At 45.3% G+C, this 25,096-nt stretch overlaps 1 protein-coding gene across 1 annotated transcript; it reads left to right on the plus strand.

Annotated features, from left to right (window-relative positions):
* The first annotated feature begins 2,235 nt into the window (after positions 1-2,235).
* Positions 2,236-19,297, plus strand: LOC105938806 (tetraspanin-18). Its single transcript, XM_012880706.3, has 8 exons — positions 2,236-2,382; positions 13,196-13,285; positions 14,558-14,752; positions 14,979-15,053; positions 15,826-15,924; positions 15,999-16,166; positions 16,239-16,322; positions 18,321-19,297. Exons 2-8 carry the CDS (start codon positions 13,223-13,225, stop codon positions 18,366-18,368), a joined length of 732 nt encoding a protein of 243 aa, XP_012736160.1. The 5' UTR covers positions 2,236-2,382; positions 13,196-13,222; the 3' UTR covers positions 18,369-19,297.
* The last annotated feature ends 5,799 nt before the right edge of the window (positions 19,298-25,096 follow it).

Raw genomic sequence — 25,096 nt, forward strand, 5'->3', positions numbered from 1 at the left:
ATATCAGTGAAGGAGCAAAACCAAAAATTAGAATCTGATCCTATAGTTGGTGAATATATTCTGGTTCCTTTTCTGGGCTTCAGTTAATTAAATTATGATGTCACCAATTAACACAACAGCTGCTAATTGGTGACATTAATTAGTGCTTTTAATGGATTTCAGAATAAAGGCATCAACATGTGTCAGAGTGGGCCTTGTTTTTTATTTTTGGCTTAGTTGGACTCGTTGTAGATCTGGTATTGTCCGGTTCTGGAGATCCATTTGTTTTGGTTCTTCTAACGTGTTTGGGTTATGCCCCACCATTTATTTATGCTCAGAAACCAAGGAGAACATCTAATTCAGGCTCTTTCTACTCACCCGTCCTACTCCATGACGCCTCCCAGCATCACAGCACCGACCCGGTCCAGACGGGCTACCTCCTCCGGCTGGACCCAGCTGCTGTGAGCAGAACTTTACAGGAACACGGCGCGCAGAGGTTCTGTGATGCTGTCGTTTTCCAGCAGGATCTGAGGAGGATTGCCGAGAGGATTGTCCTCAGGGGTGAGAATAATCCCAGCTCACCTGCCGACAGGTATCAGGTGATGCGTCCTTTAACAACCCGCCTCCCAGAACCGGCAGGGAACTGGCGCTGATTGACCCGAGCTGCGTTTAAAGATGGAGTCCTGCTGCTCTGCTGCACTTTCACTGATTCACTGATTAAACTCCTATGTGTGTGTATATATATATATATATATATATATATATATATATATATATATATATATATATATATATATATATATATATATAAAACGTTGTTTAACTTCTCTCTCACATCCGGAGTGCCGGTCGGTCATCATGGACTTTGTGGACTGGTGTGAGAAGAACCAGCTGTGTCTAAACACCAGTAAGACCAAGGAGATGGTGATGGACTTCAGGAGAAGACCCCCACCTCACTCACCTGTGAACATCCAGGGGCAGGACATAGAAACTGTGGAGAGTTTCAAATACCAGGGTGTTCACGTCAACAATAAACTGGACTGGACTCATAACACAGACGCTCTGTATAAGAAGGACCAGAGCTGCCTCCACCTCCTGAGGAGGCTGAGGTCCTTTGGAGTGAGCAGGCCTCTGCTTAAGACCTTCTATGACTCTGTGGTGGCCTCAGCTCTCCTCTACGCTGTCGTCTGCTGGGCTCCTGGCAGCACAGAGCGGGACAGAAAGAGGCTGAATAAGCTGGTGAGGAAGGCCACTTCTGTCCTGGGCTGCTCTCTGGACTCGGTGGAGGAAGTAGCTGAGAGGAGGATGTTGTCCAAGTTCACATCCATCATGGACAACACCTTCCACCCCCTGCACCAGACTGTAGAGGAGCTGAGCAGCTCCTTTAGTGACAGACTTAGACATCCTGTCTGTAAAAAGGAGCGCTACCGCAGGTCATTTATTCCTGCTGCTATCAGATTTTACAATGCTGCACTGTAACTGTAATTATAATTGTAATGTGCAATACTATTTAATACACTGTGCAATAATCCTGAAAGAAGTGACTTCTGCTGCTACTACACCCGAATGTATGTCAATACACATGCATATAAGTTACCGTGAATGTAAAGAAGACATCCTCTGCCTTATTTCTATTTGTATTTTATTTTTGTATTTTTCTTCTACTTACCTACTTCTTTTGATCCACAGTATAACGAGGATACACCGTATATATAAGATGCACCTCGTCCTACTTGACACCTTCTCCCTGTGATTACTGATTACTGAGCCGATGTGAATTTCTATCTTATCCATTAATGTTTTTTTTTTAAGAAATGTTGATTAAAAGCTTTTCTGTCGTTACGTTTTATTTTAGTTTTATAAAGTGCTAAAACTTCAAATGGAGAACATCCAGCTGAGGTAAACCGGACCAGGACCAGCCTGTCCAGCAGCAGAGGGCATCAAAGTGGACTTTGGACTGGTTCTGAAAGCTCAGACCAGCTGAGCCGGTCCAGAACTGGGTCCAACGCCGAGGAGAACCTTTCCGGCTTAAACATTTCTGTACAAATTAAAATTTATAAATAATATATAAATGAAATTGAATTGAATTTGACTCGAGAAAACATAATAATTTCCAGATAATCTCCAGATTCTAAAGATAAATCTTTAACCAAACAAGGGTTTGTTGGTTTTTAACACCCACAGACGGTATCCGCGGTGCTTTTATTGTGAAGGGCCAAGCGGAAGCCGCCGCAGCCACGTTGGGTCTCTCGCTGGTTGGTTCAGCGGTGGGTCGTCGCCAGTCTGCCCGCGGAGGGAGCACCGTGAGCCCGCAGCGTGAGCGGCTGCTGCCCGACAGTTCTGCGGATTTCTCCAGTCCATTTAGAAGAACTCTGAAAAGTTCCGTTTGGGTCCAGAACCGCGGTGAGTTTGGTTTATTATCAGAAAACAGCAGGCTTGATGGGAATAAAGGCTGATTTTAATCTTATTCTCTCCTAGAGTTTCAGGTTTTGCAGAAAATCAATAGAAATCCAGTTTGTCAGTGATGCTAAAATGGGCTTTAATAACTTTAACATCGTTGTTTGTTAAATTCAAATCATTAAAGTCGACATGCTGCTTTTATAAATTCAGATTAATGTTAGATTTATGTTATTTTTTCTAATTGATGGAACAAAGCATTAAATCACTAATAATAACAAAATGTTTAAGTTCATTTATTTAAAGTAAATGTTTCCTCTTTAACTACAATCATTTCAGCCTTTTGTGTTAAATCAGCATTAAATGTGTTATATTTAACCTTTTTTTAATATAACACATATTTATAAGCTGCTTTAAAGTCGTTCCACTGTCAGTCCTTCGGTTCTGGGCGGTTCTGGATGAACCCGGTTCTGCTGCGGTCCACTTTCTGTCCCTAATGGTCTCTTTCCTCGCAGCAGGAAAAGTTTCTAAATCCGTTAAAACTCAGAACCTGAGCAGAAAACCAGCCAGGCATGGTGGAAACAACGTAGGTTCTGTGGCGTTCTACGTCAGAACCCAGAACCACCGGACCGGGTCTCAGTCTGGTTCTGAGAGGATTCAGTCAGAACAGATTCTAGGCTTTCCAGCTTCATCTGAACCTTCATCAAACCCTGGTTTTCATTCTTAGAAATGTTTCACGTTCAGCTCTGACAGAACACTCCAGAACCTCAGGAAGGTTCTGGATCTCTGGAAGGTTCTGGACCTCAGGAAGGTTCTGGAGACAGAAAAGATAGAGCGTCTGACCAGACCGATAAGACCGGATCTGGGTTTGGGACCATGTTAGTCCTACAGAGTCATGAAGAAGAGTGACTGGACAGAAGGTCCAGAAGATGGTTCTGGACGGTTCTGGACGCCTCCACAGGAAGGACGGAGCACAGATGGTCTCTGCTGAAGAACCGGGTTGGACCCGAGGTCCCAGAGGAAGGGTGGAGAGAACCAGAACCAACGCAACTGGACTCCAGAATGATGTTTCCACCGTTGGTGATGGTTTGGGCCACCATGCTTTCTGCTGGTTCTGGTCCAGAAGGAACCTGCTGGTTCTGGTCCACTGGGCTTTCTGAAGTCCAGTCAACGGGGCCATCTAGCAGGACATTTTAGAGCTCTGCATGCTTCTTTCTGCTGAAAAGCAGGATTTGGTACCAACCCAGACCACCAAAGGTTCCTCCAGAGTTCCTCTAGAGTTCCTCCATAGTTCTTCCAAAGTTCCTCCAGGGTTCTTCCAGGGTTCCTCCATAATTCCTCCATAGTTCTTCCACAGTTCCTCCAGAGTTCCTCCAGGGTTCCTCCAGGGTTCCTCCATAATTCCTCCATAGTTCTTCCATAGTTCCTCCAGGGTTCCTCCAGAGTTCCTCCAGAGTTCCTCCAGAGTTCCTCCAGGGTTCCTCCAGGGTTCCTCCAGAGTTCCCCGGCGGAGCCCAGCAGCTCCAGCGTTCCCAGGAGGCGTTGGGGCCCGGCAGAGTTCAGGGACGAGGTCGCTCCTCTCCAGCTGCTCCTAACCGGGTCAGGCTGAGTTTAATCTGGTTAGAGGAGCAGGAGGAGAACCTCTGACCGGGTCACCAGCTTCAACCTTCAGCCGCTGGAGGAGTTCTGCTCGTTAACGAGTTGATTTAATCAGCCCAGTTAACGACCTTCCTCCTCCTCTTCCTCCAGCTGTCCTTCACATTTACACAAAGTCATTAAAATGCGACTCTGTTGTTCTAAATATCATCTAATTACCACAAACACCATGTTTGGCTCATATATATATATATATATATATATATATATATATATATATATATATATATATATATATATATATATATATATATATATATATATATATATATATACACAAATGTTCAAAGCTTTAATTTCTTATCATTTTGATGATTCTGGCTTCCAGAGAATAAAATCCCAACATTCAGTGTCTCAGAACATCAGGGTATGTTATCTGTGGAGCAGAGAAAACCCAGTGGACCAGAACCAGCAGGTTCACTCTGGACCAGAACCAGCTTGTATTCCTGTCCTGCTCCAGACTCCAGGATCTAAATTTCTAAACCAAATGCAAACTTTCCTTTTATATGAACAGAGAACTTTGGACACCTGAGCAGCATTCTGGTTCTGGTTCTGGTTCTGGTTCTCCTCAGCCCAAGTGGGCCAGTTATAGCCCATGTGTCGGTTCTGTCTGTGTGTAGCAGTTCCTGAGAACAATCCTCTCCAGGCTGCGGTTCTCCCTGTGGCTGCTGCACTTTTTCCTTCCACTCAACTTTCTACGATTCTGCTGATTTTTCCACAAAATTCTAATTTAGGTTTTTTCATCACATGTAAAACAAAATAATCAAAGTTTGAATTATTTCCCTCCGTGTGTTACGGATCTATAACTTCTGAGCTTCCTGAAAAGAGGCCCTAACAGCTTTCTCATGAGGTTCTGATGTTCTGATGTTCTGACGTTCTGATGTTCTGAGGTTCTGATTTTCTGAGGTTCTGATGTTCTGAGGTTCTGATTTTCTGAGATCCTGATGTTCTGAGGTTCTGAGGTTCTGATGTTCTGAGGTTCTGATGTTCTGAGGTTCTGATTTTCTGATGTTCTGAGGTTCTGACGCTCTGATGTTCTGACGCTCTGATGTTCTGACGTTCTGAGGTTCTGATTTTCTGAGGTTCTGATGTTCTGAGGTTCTGATTTTCTGATGTTCTGAGGTTCTGACGCTCTGATGTTCTGACGCTCTGATGTTCTGAGGTTCTGATGTTCTGAGGTTCTGATTTTCTGAGGTTCTGATGTTCTGATGTTCTGAGGTTCTCCACACGGTGACGTCGGGCTTCATAAAGAGAAATCTGCTGTTTTTATGGAGCAACCTGGACCGGACCGGATCTTTCTACACGGAACATTCCTGCTTTTATTTTAAGGTTCCAGCCGGGTCCAACTGGATTACAGTTCTGGTAAAAACCCAGTTTTAACGCGGTTCTGTTCAGAACCAGACCTGATCCAAACACAGCTTGGTTCTCTGGTTCTGTTGGACTTTCCTGTGTTCAGGAGCTGATTTAACTTGTGAGTCGTCATCAGAGCCTCTGCTGCCGCTTCACGGTACCAGCTGGAGTTTAGTGTCTGGTTCTGGTTCTGGTTCTGTTCATTCTGGGTCCGGGTTCCTCAGCTCCAGGTTACTAATTGACTCTCAGCTGCTGGCTCCACCAATCAGGGCAGAGTCCTCTTTGGACTCCTGAGCTTTTGGACTTTTGTTGATTGAATCCAGAACCCAGAACCGGGGTTCTGATGGACGCTGACGGGTCAGGAGAACCTCTCCATCAGACGGGTTCTGGTCTTCAGAGGCAGCAACTTCTAAAGGTTTCAGTTTTTATGTCAGAGTCGGTACCGAAGGGACGCCATCTTGGTTCGGCTGTGTTAAGCACTGCCCCTCCCCCACCTGTTGCTGGTCACTGCTAACTGAATGATCTAAACTGGGAGCAGCTGGTCTCTAAAGCAGCCAGTACCTACCAGAACCAGAACCGGAATCTGTCCCGGCGTTCTGGTTCTTTTAGGATTTCATGAATTTCATCCTGCGTTTCTGGTTAGTGAGCAAACATCCAGAACCAAAAGAAACGGACCTGTGAGTGTGACAGCTGGTACCGCCCCACGCTGTGAATGGACCCAGTGTTGCACATGAACACTTCAGTAGATGGACCCGTGGTTCCCCTCGTTGTCGGGCCCAGAGATGGTTCTGGACTGACCCGGTTCAGACAGGGTAAAGCTGACCCGCTTACAGGTTCTGACGGGTTTGACCTGCAGGAACATTTGGGATCAGAGATCAAATGTAATCCCAGATGTTTTCAGTTCTGGGTTAATCAGAACCAGAGCCGTCAGAACTTTGTTCTGGGTTTGGCCAACATGTTCTGGATGTGTTGAATTCAGGATTTCTAGTCAAAGTTTAGACGTTTCTTCTCAACCGAACCGTGTAACAATTATAAAATATTAATATTGTAATACACACCATTAATCAAATAATACATAAAACATCAGAATAGAACTTAACATAAAATAAACATATAAAAATGATCAAGACAAGTAATTCCTAAATATCTGAAAAAAAAAAATCTAAAAATGATCACATCAATGGTGCAAAAGCTGAAATATGAGATAAAATCTCTAAAGTATGAAATATCTACTAATATCTGCTGTTTTCTTCATATTCTTAAAGTTAAAGAGAAAACAAAATAAATTCACTTTATTCTTTTTTTATTCGTGGATCTGGATGCAGAAGAGAAAACAAAAAGAAACGATCAGCAAGCAGGAAACTGAAACAAATACATAAAATAAATATTAGAGACAATTTAACGAGCGGAAACTTTTACAACAATTTGCTTTGACCATCAGACACATTAAAGATGAAACATAAATTATATTATATGGAAAGATTTGATAAATCAGGAGGAAATTAAAAACGTTTTTTTCAGTTTGTTGCAACCTGAGCGGTTCAGTGGCGCCACCTGGTGGCTCTCACTGGATCTGCTCCATCTTCCTAACGGTCTCATTTGGGTTCAGGCTGACAGGAGGTTCTGATTCTGGAGGGATGAGAAACTAGCGGACCTAGTGGTGCTTCTGAAACGCCTCAGAGTTCGTTTGGGTTCAGCGGTGAAGGTTCTGTCCTCCGGTCCAGCAGGGAGGTTCTGGTCAGGCAGAACCATTTTGGTTCTGGTTCAGTTGGAAACAACAGAAGTGGTGCCAAACGAGGGACTTTGGCCTGTTTTGGATCATTGTTTGGAGACGGTGATTTCAGAACCACCCTGTGGCTCCGTGCATGACGGTTCTGGTGGACCTGGACCACCGAGAACATCAGTAGAACCCGCTGGCAGAAAGCAGCCGTAAAGACGAGCCTCTGGAGAACCTGCATCCTGGTGGTTCTGACCTGAAGCGGATCTTCAGGTCCAACCTGCTGACGGTGCAGCAACCAGAACACCTGGAGATGGGTTTGGTTCTTCTGTGAAAGGCACAGAGCTTTTCTTTGGACCTGGTTCTGAATTCCCTTCAGCTCTTCTGAATCAGGTTTTAACTGTGGAAAGACGACGTCCCCGCACCTGGTTCTGGTTCCGGAGGAGGCTGTGTGAAGTTTTATGGACCCGGTTTGGACCCGGCCGGCGGTGCGTCATCCTGTGAATCAGGGTTTAGTCACGCCTGCCGTCACGACGGCTCCTGCTGCCTCGCAGCTTCACGGCTGCTTCAGACAAACAAGCTGAGGTCGGCGTGTGGAAAACAACAGCGCCGTGACTCAGCCGCTGAATCACGTTCCCACGGCCGCGTCCTGCAGGCGCCGCAGCATCCAGCAGTTACCATGGACACGCCGTGGTGATGTCATCCCCGCTTCATGTAGGCGGCTGGGTGAGGGGGGGGCTGCAGGTTTTAGGCCCGTGGACGGACCCGCTTTGGGTTCTGCTGGTGATTCTGGATGATTCGGATCGTTCTGCTGAAAGAACCGGCGACTCAGTTTGGTTTTCTGGCCGAGGACAAAAGTGTTTTTGTTTATGTGAAATGTTCTGATGTGGCAAAGAGTTCATAATTTAATGCAGTGCAGCGATGTTCTTAAACTTAGACTAACTTTATTTTATGCAGAGCGCATAAAACGACACTTTGTTGCATACAGCTTATGACAGTGTGATGAGATTTAAATTGAAATAAAATAACAGAATATAGAGTGCAGCAGTGAGAACGTAACAGTGCAGGAGAAAAACAGTTTTTAATAAAATGTGCAAAAGAATGTTCCACCATGTTTATAGTGCAAAGATAAAGGTGCAAAGAAAGGCATTAATTTAAGTTCAATGTTCACAGTGTAAAACATGTCGGCAGTTCTCCGGCCCCCAGCATTACAGACCCTCCACCGTACGACACAGTCAGCTGTTTTCTTCACATAAGCTTCCCTAAACCCACCTGGGCTGATGCTGGTCTCACCTGAGCGCTCAGAGTCCAGGTGGAGTTTCAGTTTTTAACGGCAGGAAAGAACCGTCTCTCCTCTGCTGCTTGTGTGAAAAAATCTAATCTTCTTTTTGGTTTAATCTGAATAATCTAGGACCAAAGACCAGAAGATCTCTGTTCTAGTTGCTCAGAGCTGCGTTCACAGTCACTGTTTCCACTTTAAAGTCTAGAATTGGACTCATAAGAGCCCAATTCTAGACTTTAATCACTGAAATCTTTTGTGTTTTCTTCTCCTCTCTGAGCTGGAAAGGTTTTAGTAATGTCTGTAAACCATTTTCTAATAGAAACAGGGAAGATGTTCAAATTTAAGGGATAAATTACAACACAATGAACGAGACAAAAGTGTTAAACTGGTGAATGAACTGAAGGGGACGTGCTTTTATTGTGATATTCTCAGCAGGAAGTGGCCTAATGCAGCAGCTATCTTAAAGGTGTTAATTTTATTTCCTGAAGGATCCAAATTGGTTCAGTTATGAAGCTCCAGCTAACATGAGCGTGTTGCTATGAGCCATTAACATCCCATAATAACCCAGCAGCACCACAGGCTCTCAGCAGCTCATCCTTTCACAGTAAAAGCTGCAGCAGCTGAAGCCTCTTCCTCACACTCCACCTTCGCCTTCATCAGACAGAAACCAGAACGAGTCCAAGTCAAGAATCTTTTATTTTTGCACCCAGTGTGTCTCTGAGGTCCGATTCTCAAGCTCAAGTCGATTCGTTTTATAAAAACTCTCTAAAGTAGCTTTTAGAAAGCTTCTCTGAGCTTATGGACCTAAAACCGGCTGGAGATGAACCGATCCAACATTTATTAGATGTTTTAGTGACGGGGTGACGTTGCTGTGACCCGGCTCTTTGTGGGAAACCAAACCGGTTCCCCACAAAGAACCAGAACCGGTCCCAGTTTAGATCCAGAACTCCTGGGAGGCCCGGCCCATCCTGGAGATCCAGACTTAATGGAGTCTGGTGGCTCCTGGTCTGCAAAAACATTTTCCGTGTTTTTACCCCCAAATAAAACGTCTCTAAACTGAATAGAATTCTGTTTTAGATTAAAATAAATGAAAAAAGGACGTAGAGCTGTTGCCTTGCAGCGAGCGGGTCCTGGTCGTCCTGATTGGATCTAGACGTGTGTGGCTCCTCCCACAGCAGGAGTCTCTGCACTGCAAAAAGGGAACTCAAAGTAAGTAAAATTTTCTTGGAATTTGTGTATTTTTCCTAGATTTGAGCAGCTAAATAAGACTATTTGCCGATGGAATAAGATCTTTGCACTTAAAATAAGAACAATTCATCTCCATCATCTTATTTCAAGTGCAGGATGTCTAATTATCTTATTTTAGGGGTAAAAATACTAATTCCATTGGCAAATAGTCTTATTTAGCTGCTCAAATTAAGGAAAAATAGACTAATTTCAAGAAAATTTGACTTACTTTGAGTTCCCTTTTTGCAGTGTGTGATGGACTGGAGAGCGGTCCAGGCTGGACCAGCTGCCCCTGCATCCCTGCAGCTGCTGGGCTGTAGACGGATGGACTGGATGGAGGCTGGAAAAAGCCAAGAGGACCATTTGGTCTAAAATGTTCTGGACTTTAAATCAATCAAATCAGGCAGCAACAAATAAAGCTCAACAGTTTGTAGATGTGATGATGTCAGGACTTTGGCACAGAGCCGTGCATGTTTTCCACATTCAGACCTCACTTTCGTGGTTGGAGCGCCCGGTTAATTGGTCAGCATCGTTAGGAGAACCAAACAGAACCGCGACGCCTCCGAGGTCCAAAGAGGACGGCCGGTTAAGGCTCGGCGAGTCCGACACGGTTCAGGAGGCTGAGCCTGCAGGCGATGGACGGGTAAAACCAGAGACGCCTGTGAAGCCTCCGTCAGTCAGAGAGGAGCAGAACTTCTCATGAAGTTCTCCAGAACCAACGGAGGCAGCAGTGCCGGGTTTCTGCTCTGCTGTAAATGTTTAAATCCTGTGTTCAGCGGCACCAGCACACCGGCCTCTTTGTTCTGATGTCGCTGCTTCTGGACGGCAGGAACATGTTTCCATGTGAAAAAAAAAAAATGACCTGAATTCTGATGATCAATGTTTCCCCCCCGAGGGCAGAAAGAGAATCCTCAAACGGGTCAGGCAGAACAAGGTCAGAACCCGGGGAGGTGAGTAAAAATAAAACCCACCCATCCATTTTCTGACCGCTCAGAGACGGGGACAGCAGAGGGAACCGCGTCCTGAATGAAGACGGCTCGGCGTGGAGCAGAGACGAAGAAACGCTGGAGGAGCCATCAGGAGGAGGAGGAGGAGGAGGAGGAGGAAGGTTTGCCCTCCTCCTCCTCCTCCTGATGTTGAACTTCAGGGCTTTCAGACCGCCCGCTGCGGCGCTGCTCCCTCTAACCCTTGCATTACATGCGCTGCTGCACATCAGCTTCCAGCTGCAGGCCTCAGACTCGTGCATCCTCTCCTCTGCAGCTGCTCGGTCAGCTCAGACCCGGGGATGGAGCGCTGGGACAGAACCAGGAGACACTGCAGCTTTCATTAGGATTGGTTCTGCATCTGCAGGAGAAGAAGAAGGCTTCAGTTCTGGTTAAATTAGTGGCACATGTGAGCGTTGGACCTGCAGATCCTTCCATGCATGCTCACATCTGGAGAAGCCGTCTCTGCCCCATCCTGATGGATCTTAGCGGCGGTAATTACCCATCAGCCACCAGAACAACCTGCTGCAGTTTTACATCAAACTTCGAGCTTGGTCCTGAAATGAGCTTTGAAGCCACAGTTTCCAGGAGAGAAACCCGGATAAAAGACGCGTTTCCTTAGAAAACTTTGAACCAAGCGTCTGGAGGACTTCATTGACTTGACTTATAAAGAGCTTTGAGGAGAATCGGTGCTTTATAGATAAAATTTAGCTTCTGACCGTCTGAAGGAGATGATCTCTGGATTTCATCTGTAACTTAAACCGACTCGTTTTTATGAAATAAAGCAGCTAATAACTGTGACCCAGTAATAATCACTATTTTTGGTTTGATTTATGTTATTTGAGACAAGATTGTTGAGTTTTGAATTCTGTGCAAAATGTAACCAAATCTTTTACATCTTTATTACATTTTATTAATATTAGTAGACAAAATGTATTTTTTATTTCTTATTTAATTAGTAGGATTCTCTTTACATTAGGCTGGCATTTTTTCTTTTATCTTTCTTTTATTCATATTATTTTATTTCTTTATATAGTTTTTCGTTTTAGCAAAGTGAATTTGTGATTTTTGGCTTTTCTTTTGTAAATTTTGTATTCTTGCAACTTTTTGATCTTTATGTTTGAATTTATTTGGTCTGATTTTTAGGACATGTTAAATGAGTGTTTATTTTAAGACCAATCTTTTATAAATTATATTATATTATATTTTTCATGTTTAATTATTGAATTTTTTATGTTTTTTGACCATGTGATAATAGCTGCTCTTTACTTTTAGCCGTTCGGTCCATTTGGGTTGTTCTCCAGGATCTCTCGGACCTTCTCGTGTTCTGCAGCTTTCAGCCTTCGTCCTGCAGACCCTGCAGCAGCCGGGACCGGGTCGGCTCCTGGTACCACCGGACCTGGACGGGTTGTCCCTGTGGCGAAGACGAGCAGCTCTCAACGTCTCACATGTCCTCTCAGAGAACAGTTGCTGCGATGATCTCATCCCCAAAGAAACACAAACAGTGTGATCCGCAGAGAGACAGGTGGCTGCACGTCTGGTACCGCCACCAGGGACCGGTTGGTCCCGCTCACACCCCCGCAGACGGACCCACCGGCGTCAACATGTCGCCCTGCATGTGTGACTCTGTCCAGCGGGGACAGCCTGTCCGTGCCACGTCCCCACGGGGGACACAAACTGCTGCTGGCAGGTTCTGAGTCAGTGAGGTTCTGCTGGGTCCAGTGGGACGGCTCTGGTTCTGGTCCTGTTGGACTTTGGTCAGACAGACATGGAGCTGTGACCTGAAACACAAAAATATTCACACCCCTCAGTTATAACTGCATTGTGTTCAACACATCTGGACCCGTTTCTGTCTCCTCCTCTTTAGGTTTAATTAATAAAAATTTACATTTTTCACCTTCCGCCTGTTTGACCCTCAGCTTTTGAAAATTGACAAAATGTATCTGAAAAAAAGCATATCGATAAAATATCAACAAATTCAAAACATTTATTTTAAGTGCAGCCCTGGCTGTTTTATGCTGTTGCTTAGCAACCTATTTTTAGATGAAGACACAAACACTGAATTCAAACTCAACCCTTTATAAAACCAACTTTTACCAAAACTGCAATTTAAAAAAAAAAGAAAAAAAATAATAAAAGATAAAAATAAAAGAAAAAAAGAACACATGCTCTCTGAATTCTTTGAGAGGGGCGGAGCTTGGTTCCTGCGTCTGATTGTGATTGGCTGGGAGGATGTAATGATTTAATGTTAACCCACATGATAGGTTAGAATGTAAAAGGAAGGAAAACTTTTATTCTATTGAACTTTTTATTGATCTTTTTTTTTCTATCATCAATATTTATTGTTATTGAATTATCGTCCATCCCTGTGTCTGACAAGAAAAAATAATAACGATAGAATAAAGATCAGGACTTGTGGACCTGTTGTCAGTGCTGATCTGGTTCTGATCTGGTGCTGATCCGGTTCTGGTCCGGTTCTGATCCGGTTCTGATCTGGTGCTGATCCGGTTCTGATCCGGTTCTGGTCTGGTTCTGTTTTCCGGTGCTGATCTGGTTCTGTTCCGGTACTGGTCCGGTTCTGACGCGTTGTTCTGCTCCTAACAGGGCCAGGGAGCGCTTTCCGCCTCAGCCATGGAGGGCGACTGCCTCAGCTGTATGAAATACCTCATGTTCATCTTCAACTTCTTCATCTTTGTAAGTTCACTGCTTCTTTCTTACGGTCCAGAGAAGGTTCTGTTCGCATGATACCCAGAACATTGTTCTAATATTGTTTAAATTGATCCGGAGCAGCACAAACACTCCTGGTCCATCCATGGTTTACAGAACCTCCTGCCTCCCAGGTAAAGATGTGTGAAAACCTCGTAATGCAGACGATAATCTCTGGGCGGCACCGTGTGGCCGCTATCTGGGCCCGGCCCACCGGGAGGAGAACCCAGGAAGACCCAGAACTCTCAGCAGGGACTATATGTCCCGTCTGGCCTGGGAACACCTTGAGATCCCCCAGAATGAGCAGGAGGATGTTGCTGAGGAGAGAGAGGGATGTCTGGGGTTCTCTGCTGGTTCTGCTGACCCGATCTCAGATAAAGAGAACGTGATTTATGGACTGATAGAGTTCCTGTTTGAGTTTGAAATCCTTTAACGCAACGTATTCTGTCATCTCTCACAGTTAGAGACATTTCCTTTGGGATTTAGCTCCAACAAGGAGACCCCCAAAAGATTTATGACCTCATTAGGAGACAGTAGATGATCAGATGAAAGATGAGGCGTCTCTTAGATCTTTACTAGAAGTCTTCCTGTTTTTAAAGTTCTGCTGGGCGACAGTGAAAAGCTTTATTCTTGAGGCTCACAGTTGAGTAACCTGGAGTTTTAAAGGAGACTCGACAGAAACTGACGACCTGCCTGTCCCTTCACAAGGTCATTAGAATCCATTAATATAAACCTGTTATACTCGGACAACTGTGTGCACAGGCAGACTGACTGAGATGTTTGTTTTTCAGAGGTTCTGACCCAAAGAGCACTCACGTTCTGTCTGAATTTAAAAGCAAGAAAGTTAAAGTCATCCAGGTTTTAAGGTCTTCAGGACAGGCCTGTAGTCTGTCTGACTGGTTGGATTAATCAGGATTTATGGATAAATATAGCTGAGTGTCATCAGCGTAACAAGAGAACTGGCTCCAGCACGGAGCCCTGCGGTACTCCGCATTTAAACCAGCCTAATGCTTTTCCCTTAATCCCTACAGTATGCTCAAGTCTTTGTAGGAGAATATTGTGATCAACTGTATCAAATGCAGCACTGAGATCTAACAGGACAAGTACAGACACAAGTCCATTATCTGAGGCCATGAGAATATCATTAGTGACCTTCACCAGAGCTGCTGGCTTTAGTACCAGTTTCAGGGTTCTGATGCATTTCTACCCACCGCGGTTCCTCGTCTGAACTTCCATAATCATCTCCATCTGTCGCTGCAGCTCGGCGGCTCCTTCCTGCTGGCCGTTGGCGTTTGGGTGTTGGTCGACCCGATGGGCTTCAGGGAGATCGTGGCGGTCAACCCCCTGCTCTTCACCGGGGTCTATGTCGTCCTGGCCATGGGGGGCATGCTGTTCCTGCTGGGCTTCCTGGGCTGCTGCGGAGCCATCCGCGAGAACAAGTGTCTGCTGCTGTTGGTGAGTCGCTCACCTGTAAGAACACAGGCTAGAAAAGTATGAAGTCCTCCAGCCAGGTGGCCTTTCATTCTAGATCATTGTTCCTGACCGTCTTCACAGGAAAGACTGTTAGAACAATGCAGAAATAAAAATGCATGCCAGCGAAGGAGGTTCAGTTCCTGAGCTCGGAGCAGAGAGACGGTTATTTTAGGGATGGGATTAACGTGTCTGTCTCGTTTGGCCTCAGTTCTTCATGCTCATCCTCTTCATCTTCCTGGCGGAGCTGGCAGCTGCCATCCTGGCCTTCCTCTTCAGGGAGCAGGTGAGTTCTGGTTCTGGATCACGTTTTAAAACCGGGTCTGAAAAAGATGAAACATCCTTCAGGACTCAGATTAGAACCCTCCAGGTGTTGTTACACCTGTATTTGGTGTCAGAGCAAAGACCTACAGATTGGATTTAGTCATTCTGATTCTGATTCCGAACTGGACTTGGATCTGGTTCAGGGTCCGTTTCAGTTAAATGGGTTTGGACCTCATTTAAATCCCGGCTTAAACTTGACTTTGTTTTGCTTTCATACCTGCTTATGAACCCAGATTTGATCTCACATTGGAGAAATTCACTTGTCCTTTCGGCTCAGTGATCAAAAGAAGGAGCCAAAAGGAGGAAAAGGTGCATCAGGTATATACGGCGTGTCCATATATATACTGTGGATCAAAAAATAAGAAAAATAAAAATACAAAAAGTTGTTCTTGATTCAGATGGTTTTCACTTTGATTCTCTAGATTTTAGACCTGATTGGATCAGTTTGCTCCTGGTTTTCCTGTTGGTTTGGATTAGGTTAGAGATGAAAGGTGGACATGTTTCATAACTGTTTCATTGCTATTATTATTACTAATACTAACTGGGTTTGGTCTCGGGTTCTGACTGGGTCAGGATCATTTTAGATCTTTGTTTCAGACTGATGGAGGCTCTGGTTCTTGACTGGCTTTAGACTTGGATTCAGACTCATTTTCTCTTATTCTGCAGCTGTTTTCTGCAGCTGTGTGTTGGTCATCCGGTTCTTTTCTGACTGCTCTGTCTGTGTTTGGCTCCAGTTAACCAGAGAATACTTCAGCAGGGAGCTGAAACGCCACTATCAGGGCCGCAACAACACCGACGTCTTCACCTCCACCTGGAACGTCATCATGACCTCGGTGAGCCGCCTGTCCAGCAGCGCCCGTGCCACCTGACCGCCGCCGCTCACCGCCATCTTTCTCCCCCCCAACAGTTCGACTGCTGCGGCGTCAGCGGCCACGAGGACTTCGAGGAGAGCCTCTTCAGGCTCCTCAATCCCAGCCAGATGGTTCCTGAGGCCTGCTGCCAGGTGAACGGCTACCTGGGCGACGTCGGCGTGGAGCAGTGCGTCGGCGGCAGCGTGGCGTTCCGACACAACAAGGTTTGAGGGCAAAGCGAAGGCGAGCAGATTTAAGGTGGGAAGTCTTTAATGCTGTCTGTGTTGGACCTGCAGGGCTGCTACTCGGCGATGGTTGAATACTTTGAGACGTACATCTACTCTGCAGGAGCTCTGGCCATCGTGGTGCTTACAGTAGAGGTATGCGGCGCTTTCTCACTGCTTTCCTTCTGTCTGAGGTCTGGACACAGACAGGCGTTTAAAAATAGTCAGCTGGAGGTTTATAATGGGTCCCATATGGCTTCTGCTCAGGGCAGCATGGCCTGAGGGGGCAGCACGGTGCTCAGGTGCAACATAAACAGGTTTTCTGTTGCTTTGACGTCCGTCAAGCCAGCAGGAAATGACCGTCCTTTTACGAGATGCCGTTCTCGTTTCTTCTTGGCTGAATGAAAATAAATCAATTAATTTCAAATATAAATGGCAGTGTTATTAGACTTTATATTCTGTAAGAAGCCATTGCAAGGTTCTTTATTCATTCACATTTTTAGGTTTTTTGTTTGAAAAAAGGAATATTGTTGCTGCCAGGCCTCCTACAGTCTGGAGAATAATGTGATTTTCAGAGTTTATTTGCAGAGAGGAGCAGCTTACAGCGCCCCCTGCTGCCACTGTGTGCTGCAACAGTGGGCTGTCACGCAGGGAGAGAGGCTGGTTTCAGATAAAAGTTGTTTACATGGATGTCGGCTCTATTCTGATACATCTAGATACCTTTTATAAGGAAATCTGTGTTTCTATAGTAGAGGAGCGACGTTAGCCAGAGCCTCGGGCCTCGGGCCCCGGGCCCCGGCGTCTGGAACCGGAGACATGTCTGAACCTGCTGCTGTTTCCTGATTCTGCTGCAGGAAGTTTTTAAGATGAATACATTCTTTATTGTCACAGCGTGTTACTGTGGTGAAATGTGTTTTTGGCCACTCTGACTCAGACTACATGTAACAGACAAAAAAACACTTTAACAAGGGTTAAAGTGTTTTTTCTCCCTCTTTCACTTTATAGTGTGCAAAAGATAAAAAATATAAATATATAAAGATTCAAAAGTTTGAATCAGAGTCTGAGGGCTTTGGTGTCAGTGGTAGAGCCTTGTTACATGAACCTGTTGCCCTTCATGAGTCACAAATAATGGGGTGATAAGGTGCTTTTGAGCAAAGATGTGAAGCTTTGGAGAGAGATCGGTGGAGGTGCATCTGGACCTTCTTTGGACTCGTTCTGCATAAACTGAGTCTAGATCCTGCAAATGGCATCCCACAATCCCCTGCTCTGTCCTCTGTGCATGGTCCTTCCTCTCCTGGACTGAGCAGCTCCCAGACCTCACACTGATGCTGAGACATAAACGCTTTCTATTGTAGCTCTGTAGAAGTTCTGTAGCAGCTTAGTGGGAAGTCGAGACCTTTTCAGATTCCTGAGGAAGAAGAGCCGCTGTTGGGCCTTCTTCACCAGGTGGGAGGTGTTCACAGTCCAGGAGGTCAGAGGAGATGTGAATGTCCAGGAACCTGATGCTGTCCACACCTCCACCACCTCCCCCTGTTGAGAGGAGGTGTTTAGTCCTCCTGGACCTCCTGTGGTCCATCATTACCTCCTTGGTCTGACTGGTGTTCAGGATCAGGTTGTTCCTGGAGCTTCACTGTGTCAGACTGCTGACCTCCTCCCTGTAATGGGACTCATCATTGGTGGAGATCAGACCCACTACAGTGGAGTCGTCCACAAACTTCTCCACTGTGTCTGTGAGGGGGGACAGCAGGACGGTCCTGGGTGAACAGGTAAAGAGAGCTGTGCTGAGGACACAGCCCTGTGGTGTTCCTGAGGATCAGTGGAGCAGATGTTCTCCATCCTCTCCACCTGGGTCTGTTGGTGAGGAGGTCACTGATCCAGGATCAGAGAGGTGGAGAATCCATGCTGTGGAGCTTCAGAGCCAGCATGTCTGGGAGCACCGTGCTGATGCTGAAGTCCATGAAGAACATCCTGACAGGTGATGTTCTGCTGCAGGTGAGACACAGCTGAGTACTAACCAGACAGTGTCCTCTGTGGAGACGTTCTAACCAGCATGTCTGGGAGCACCGTGCTGATGCTGTGGAGCTTTTTTAAAGCTGAGATCTGAACATGCATCTGCTCTCCTTTCTCACTCCATGTTCTTTGTTCTCCCTGCAGCTCTTTGCCATGGTGTTTGCCATGTGTTTATTCAGAGGCATCCAGTAACCTCCTCCTCTTCATCCTCCTCATCCTCCTCTTCATCCTCCTCATCCTCCTCCTCCTCCTCAGCGGCAGTCAGGAGGAGAGCAGACTGTGCAGTTTGAGGTGATTTGTACACTCTTGGTTTCTGTGTCGTAGCGTTTTTGTGATGAGCATCGTTCTGGATGTAGGAGCTCCTGCGTTGGTCCTGGATGGAGCAGAAACTGCCTCAGTTCAGAGAAACAACCATGATGTAAAGATTCTGTCTTTGATCAGCACCAGAACCAGGCCGGGTCCGCTCATCGGTTCTGATGTAAAGCGTGATTTTACTTCAGGAATGTCAGTTAAGGTCTGGACCGGTCCATGCAGGAATGTTTTCCCCCTTTTTACCTCAAAGTTACGTTAAAATGAGTCTGATTTAGTTCATCTGGCTGTGGATCACATGAATCTGAACAGAGGAAACAGATTTAAAAGAGCTTTGGCTAAAATGAAACCTGAGCTCATAGTTTTAGGTCTTGCATCTCTGTTTTTGAACATTTTTAGGATTTTTAATTAAAAAGCCAACAGGGACATGGCTCCTAACTCCTGTGACTCTGTCCAGCCTTTATGTCTAATTATTTCTGACAGTTTGTAAATAAATGCTTAACGTGTTGTTGTGAGTATTTAATGTTATTTTCTGTAAAAAATTATTTTCAGCAGCTGCTGTTTACTCTGTGATCAGTTTGCTTTCTTCTGTAAAGTTTCACTGATGTTCAATAAATTCATGTTCTTTGTGCTTTTATGGGACCGTTTACTTTATTTATTATTTCTGTTTATTTCTTTTAAATAAATCACAGTTAATGTTTGAAACCCACAGCACCAAACCACCACCTCTCTACGTTAGACAGGCAGAACCTTGAGCTAAGAGTCAAACTGAAGGCTGGATCAGAACCATCTGGGTTTCCTGTAGATCTCACAGAAACCAATTAGAGGGGGGCGTGTCTCTCTGCACTCTGCGCTCTGATTGGACAGAACACAGGAAGTCCTTTAGCAGTGGGAGCCACTGGTTGGATGGTTCTGAATATTTCTCTGGGTCAGAACCATCATCACATTCTGTGCTGAACATTATTTGAGAAAATCTGAAAAAATGTGCAAAGTTAAACTGTGATTGTGGGAAAAAAAACTGGAAAAGGGATGAAAATGAAAACTGGTGACGTCCAACTTTCTGTGACCCGTTTCAGCTTTTAATGATTGTTCTGAGACGTGGAGGTCCAAGCTAGAATGGACCAAACTCTCTTGTTTACCATTGTTTGGGATTTTCAGGTTTTTTGCAGATGTTTTGGGGATTATGGAAAAAATGTAACCATAGCAACAGATTGAAACATATATTGTGTTGTAAAGTGTTTTTGCTTTTTTTGTTGTTAAAAATAAAGAAACACGTTGAACAAGATAAAGACACCGTCTCATGCATGGATTAAAATCTCCTGACGCTGGTTTTTCATCCTCAGCTCCACCATCACTGCACCTAAAACCTTTTCTGCAGGAAATCACCAGCATCCTGCAGAAAATCTATATTTAATTTAGAAATATATATTTTCTGCAGAATGCCGTCATCACCAGCATCCCACTCACCTAATTAGCATCCCAACTCCACATCCTCGGCTGTGGGGCTTAATGTCGGGTTTTTAGCACATTTCTGCACAACTGAACAAATCTGCCGAAACGTTGTTTAGGTTGAGAAACCTTTAGGTTACAGCCTGATGGTGGTAACTGGGAGTGGTTTTAGCAGCTGGGGTAGGGTCACATAACGGGTCAGGATGTCAGGTAACATAAAGCTGCTGATGCATGATGTTCACTTTCATGCACAGATAATTAATTAACTGCAGATTCCTCCCAACACAAAAACATTTATTACATTACTTTTATTTTATTCCCTTATTTATTGTTGTTAGCGATATTTCTTGACTTTCCTGCAGGCCTCAGCTACTGAGGTTAGTTACGTTTTTGCCTAAATCTGAGTTTCATCATTAGTGAACTTATAGCCAGGGGAGGAAAGTAACTAGTTCCATTTGCTTGCATTACTGTAATTACTTACATTTGCAATCACATCTGTTGCTGAGTTTAAAAACATAAAACCCTTGAAGCAGCAGCAGAGGTCCATCAGCTGGGTTTGAGGTCAGAGGAATCAGATCTCAGCGATCAGGCACATCAGCTGAGAAAAACACAACCACAGCTGAATTTAACCACCAAGAAGACAAAGAAACTAAACTGAGGAATATTCAAGATGTAGCTAAAAAAGGGAGTTCAGTTAACATCTGTTAAGCCAGATGAGTACAGTGGGATGGATCCATTAAATTACACATAATATAATATCAGATGCTGACATGTTTTATTTTTCTGTAGGATTTCATTTATAAAGGTTCTCCTTTAATTAAAAACAGTTTGCTTCTAACATTTTAATTTAGTCTGGTAACTTTACTTGTATTTAAGTAATTTAATCTGTTTACTTGAGTACATTATTTTGATACTCTTTGCACCTCTGCTTGCAGCCAGTAGGTGGCGCTGAAGCCAGGAACACAGCAAAGTCTGGTGGAGTGGCTTTATTTTCCTTTAACTCACAGCTGATCAGATTTACGGTAAAACCGGATATAAAAATCAAACATCACTGATTTTCCCAGACTGGAGGTTTAATTTCCTGTTTTCTGGTCAAAGACGCAGGAACTATATCAGACAAAAGGAAATTAAGGAATATTTTCTGGAAAATGTGCTGCTGTGAGAACAAACTAAAGCTGCTGTTTGTCCTTAATTTTAATGTAAATTCTGTTTTTATGCTAGATTTTCTAGTTTATTGAACCTGAGTGAGAAACAAAGAAGATCCATGAACCCTGGAGCCAGCTCAGACACAACATGTGTTAGATTACAACATTCAGGTCTGGAAACATCTCCAGCTGGCGAGGAGAACCTGAGAGAACCAGATCTGAGTCCGACATCATTCACCTCTTATTGGGAATCTCATGTTTCCTGATTTTCTTTGGATTCTCATAAATACATTAAAACATAATATTTTAAATCATGAGAAAAATCTCTTTTAGCTTTAAAACTCAACCTTTGGCTTCACTTTTCTAATCCAGGGAAGAGAAAATCGGATCAAAACGTGACAAAGACCCCTGTGGTTATTATAAACTGGTGAGGATGCTGATATAATCCCCCCCCCCCCCCCCTTTTCCTCCTGCTGACTCACAGCAGACAGAAACTGAAAGCTCTGCTCCACCTGTCCTGACTTCCAGTAACCAGCCCTGCAGAGTTCTGGATGTCCATGTTGGGCTGTAGGCTTCCTGGCGTTCTGTGAACCGGGTCAGAACCAGGTTGGTGTTCTGCTCAGACACCAGAGATCCAGTCAGAACCTCCTCTGCCTCCTGGTGGACCTCTCCTGTAGACGCCTCGGGTTACAGTCTCCTCTCTGGGGGCTTGGAAACTGATCCGACTGTGAAAAGCAAAAGTGGAAACGGTCTCTGCTGGACTCGGACTTCTGCGGGTTCCCAGGCTGCTGGTGAATATTTAAACCTGTCGGGTCGAACAGTCAACAAATGTGGTCGACAGCTGCGGAGCAGACCCTGTACCTTGGACTGGTTCTGTCACGCCTGGTTGGAGAAGGTAAGTGTCCCGGCCGGAGGAGTCCTGAGAGGTAACGCCTAACACCCTGGATGTGCTGCTGCTAGTTTCCTGCGCCAGGCTGGAAGGTCCTGCTCAGGAAGCAGAAGCTGGAAATGTTGGTTCCAACCAGAATCCCTCTGAAACTGGACCTCCTCTGCAGCGAGGACCCAGTTCAGAGCTTAAACGTCCTGATTAAAGGACTTCTCCAAGTCTTTGAGCAGAACCAGCACTGAAAGTCAGAGGAGACGCTGCTTCCATCCACTCTTCATGGACGTGAAGGTCCACTTGATTTGGGCTTCTAATGGTTTCCATAATTCTTTTTCTTTAAACAAGAACTGGAAGCACAGATTTGGACTTTCTGTGGATGTCGGTCCTGCTGCTTATCCGGCACCTTTGAGCTGAGGTGAAGCCGCAGCTGTCCATGAGACGAGATGTTTGGAGGAGTCACGGTGAGGTAGCAGCTGTTAAGCATGGTGGTGGCAGCATCATGCTGTGGGGATGCTCCACTGCCTGCTGGGGCCAGGGCTGTGAACAAAGACAGGCAGTGATGAAGGACTCCCCCTCAACAGCGGGATGATCGAGACTTGGACCCAGTTGGGTGTTCTGACAGGACAATGATCCCACACACGGACCCAAGCTGGTTCTGGATCAGATGAAGCATGGTAAGTTCTGGAATCTCATCCCAAAGCTCCAACCTCAGTCCTCTAGAAAATGTCGGGCTTGATTTAAAATCCGGGTCAGAACTAAGCAGACCTTTAGCAGTTCTGCCAGATTGTCCAGGATGATACCAGAAACTGCTGAGGTGCAGCCTGCGTCTACCTGAAGGTCCCTGGGGAAGGGGTGGGGGGGGGGGGGGGGGGGGGGGGGGTATATTTGCACCTGAGTGGACCAGAGAAAATCCTCTAAATTCAAACCTGTGCTCCCAGTTCCTGTTTTTAACACCTATCACGGCTCAGAGATGCTTCAGTACATCAGGTTTGGACTTTTCTGCCTGAAGGGAACCAGGCGTCCTGAAGTTCTGAGATCAGCTGCAGGGATGAAGACTTTCCGTCAGCAGATATTTGACCCAACCTGAGCACAAACTGAAACAGCACAGCCATGCGTGTGAACTGACACCTTTCATGGCCTGCCTGGTCTTGCAGTCTGAGGTTCTGGCAGCAGGACGGTTCTGATTGTTCACCCTGAGCTCTGTGTCTGCAGGCCTCGCTGTGAAGGTGTTCTGTCGGCCCGGTCAGGGCGCCTCCTTGCCCTGCCTGTACGACTACGAGAACCAGACCAACATCGAGCAGCTCACCATGCGGTGGACGAGTCCTCACGAACAGCTGCTGTGTCACTACATCAAGCACAGAAACTACCAGAACTGCAGCACCGGCTACAGCATGAACTACCGACCCGGCAGCATCAATCTCACCATCCAGCAGGTCCAGACCAGAGACTTCGGTACTCATGTTTGTTCTGTGGGGAAACCCCACGAGTCCTCCGACTTCAGCATCGATCTGGCCCTGACGGCAGGTGGGTCTGGCAGCAGAACTTCTGCATACATGGTTCCGGTTCTATGTGTGATATTATCACTGTAGCACAGCCAGCTCACAGAGGAAGCTAGAAAAGCAACCATTTATGGTTTATCTGAAACATAATAGGACATTTTGTGGGGTTCGACCTGTTTTTTGCAGTCAGCTGTTGCCCAGTGGGTTCAGTATGCCTAACGGATGTTTCTGAGGATGTTGCTTTATTGTCAGCAACTATTGATCAAAGTTCCTCCAACTGGGAGTTTTGTGCTTTGATATATCCGGACATATCCGGATCCCACTGAGCATGTCCAATAACAGATATGATTCAATCATACACGGCTTATGATTGAATCATAGAGTTTATTTTTACAGTCACAAAATACTAATTTCCACAAATACACAAAACAATCAAAAAAGGTGACCTAAAAAGGGCCAGAAGCAAAAGCCAAATAAAAAAATAAAAGGTGGTCTATGACAAAAACCAGAGGGTCGCACCGATTGTTTGCCTCCCTCCATCAGCTTGAGAAAACACAGAAGCACCAGGCCAGGGGAGAGATAAAGCTGAGTGAGAACACGTTAGCTAACAGTTAGCTGGCTAAACGTTAGCAATATTAGCTAACAGTTAGCTGGCTAAACGTTAGCAATATTAGCTAACAGTTAGCTGGCTAAACGTTAGCAATATTAGCTAACAGTTAGCTGGCTAAACGTTAGCTGATATTAGCTAACGTGTTCTGGTATGTGTCCATTAAAGTATACACACATTGCTACTTTTAATTTCTGTAGGATTTTGGGTCACCGGTAGCTTTTGTTCACAGTAATGGAAGTTAGCAGGGAAAGACACTCTGGACTCAGAATCAGACATTTTAACAATCTCTGGGAGGAAATTCTTGTTAGAGCTGCAGTCTTTCAAAGAACATGAAAAAAGGATTAAAATATACAATAAAAAAACTAGCAAACTTGTGCAAGACGGCGTGCAGCTCAGCCACTCCTGCTACCAAAGGGTCCAGGTCCACTTCCACCACGCCACTGGCCCTGCAGATCAGTTTATGTTGGCGTCCCTCAGCCTGCTGTCCCAGCATGCAACAGCAAAGAGGATCGCGTTAGCATCCATCAACTCGTTAAAGTGGTCCGGGAGGGGAAGGACCTCATTCACCACAGGACATGGAGAAGATTCCTAATTAAAACGGACAAAACAACAACCTGCAGCTTTACTTTTATCTTGCTGTGATTTATCTGCACACCCTTTATGGACATATGATGTAACAAAGCATCTGATTTCTGCTGTTTTCCGTCTAGAGTCCGTTAGTTCAGCGCCAACATGTGGAGGGAACCAGGCAGGTACGCTCCTGTTGAGTCACCCAACAACCTGGCATTCATTCTATTACTTTACTGCATGAATATTCACTTCCACAGACAGAAAATGTGGAAGAAATCTGAGCTGCTCTAAAACCTTTAAACAGAAGACAGGAAGAGTTCATGTAACTTTGTCTTTTCAGGCCTCCCCTGGAGACGGGCTGTCCTCCTTGCTCTGACCTGGTCGCTGGTTTGGACGTAGAACAGAAAACTCCTCAGTGCCTCAGCCATGTTGATCAGAAGAACACAAAGCAGCAC

This window comes from Fundulus heteroclitus, chromosome 4, assembly GCF_011125445.2.
Source record: "Fundulus heteroclitus isolate FHET01 chromosome 4, MU-UCD_Fhet_4.1, whole genome shotgun sequence".
NCBI lineage: Eukaryota > Metazoa > Chordata > Actinopteri > Cyprinodontiformes > Fundulidae > Fundulus > Fundulus heteroclitus.